Source organism: Aplysia californica, unplaced genomic scaffold, assembly GCF_000002075.1.
Source record: "Aplysia californica isolate F4 #8 unplaced genomic scaffold, AplCal3.0 scaffold00173, whole genome shotgun sequence".
Taxonomy (NCBI): Eukaryota; Metazoa; Mollusca; class Gastropoda; order Aplysiida; family Aplysiidae; genus Aplysia; species Aplysia californica.
Window position 1 is genome coordinate 299,674 of NW_004797443.1, and position 1,400 is coordinate 301,073.

At 44.9% G+C, this 1,400-nt stretch overlaps 1 protein-coding gene across 1 annotated transcript in view; it reads left to right on the forward strand.

Annotated features, from left to right (window-relative positions):
- Nucleotides 1-679: 679 nt before the first annotated feature.
- The window catches only part of LOC101850245 (lysosomal aspartic protease), a gene marked incomplete in the record, with an annotated part of 19,038 nt that continues 18,317 nt past the window's right edge, over nt 680-1,400 (forward strand). The window contains 1 exon segment of the mRNA XM_005098147.3: nt 680-966. Within this exon segment, the coding sequence (XP_005098204.3) occupies nt 899-966 (68 nt within the window).

Genomic DNA, 1,400 nt, shown 5'->3' on the forward strand with positions numbered 1-1,400 from the left:
GGCCGGAAGATATATAATACCCATAAGAAGAAGAGTAGTGGGCCGGAAGATATATAATACCCATAAGAAGAAGAGTAGTGGGCCGGAAGATATATAATACCCATAAGAAGAAGAGTAGTGGGCCGGACGGAAAATCTCATTAAGCCCGAACTGACCTAAAGGCCGGGGGTTTCCGACCCCTGATTTGGGACGTGGGCTGGTTGGACCCTCTCAGTCAGGGTTGACCTAGGCTGCGTGGAACGTTATGCTATTATTACACTTTACATAGCTTTCTTGATTTATTTCAACACGATGGACAAAAACAATCGTGAATTGCCAAGTGACGTGCTAAAGCTCGGGGGTGTACCTCGAGAGGATGTCGAACTCAAGTCTTTTGTCCGAAAGGCAAAGAACCTAACCATTACACTACCGGAACTAACACCCGTGGTGTGATAGTGTGCCGATTTTAATGCTTAACACACACAAGACTGGCTTTCGATTCCTGGGTTTATTTTGTTTCATTGAGTATCCCCGTTCGTCTACTGGGAAGGACTTTTGTAACGAGCGATCACCACAAACAAATACAATAAAGAAGAGACCCTAACCCTACCCGTACCCCAAACCCTAACCCAACCCCTACCATTTCCCCACACCCTAACCCTACCCCAAACCCTAACCCTCTATTCTACTGTTTCATCGTGGTCGCTTGTTACGGAATCCCCCCTGTCTTCTGGGAAGTTGTATCCTTTTCAGCCTAGGTTTGCCCTTACAGACTCGATCGAAGCATCGCCTCTTCTAAACGAACTGAATTGTGTCGATGTATTGTGTAAAACACTAACAATTACGCGAACAATTACACTTTTGGGGGACACAGAACAAACATCTCCAGTGATTGTATTTTCTGTTGCAGCATTCCAGTATGAGGTCCTCTCTCTTCCTTCTGGTGGCGGCCATCGTGGCTTTGACTTCTGCGGACAAGGTCATCAAGTACGTCATTCCTTTGTTTCGAAATAGTGCATACTATGACGTGTAAATGTGTTTTCTTCTGTGTTTAGATTGTCTTCTGTGGATGGTTGGTGGATGCTCTGGTGTGGTTTGTCCTTCTCTCTTATCAAACATCCATCGTCACGATGCCTCCTCCTCCTGTTTGCGTGTTTGTTACTCTCTTGTAACACTTCTAACGTCAGTGGGTGGTTGGCAGGTGCTCTGCTGTGGTTTGCTTCTTCTTTCCTATCAAACATCTATCATCCTTATCTCCCCTTCTTTTTTATGTTTGTTACTCTCTTGTAGCAGCTCTAATCTTTTGGCGCTCATATGACCTTATGCAGTTGCGAGCGCCTTAAAACCTCTACTACTAAACTAAACTTCTAACGTCAGGCACATATGTGTTGAGAGTTGAGAATGTCGTTAAATTGTCTACC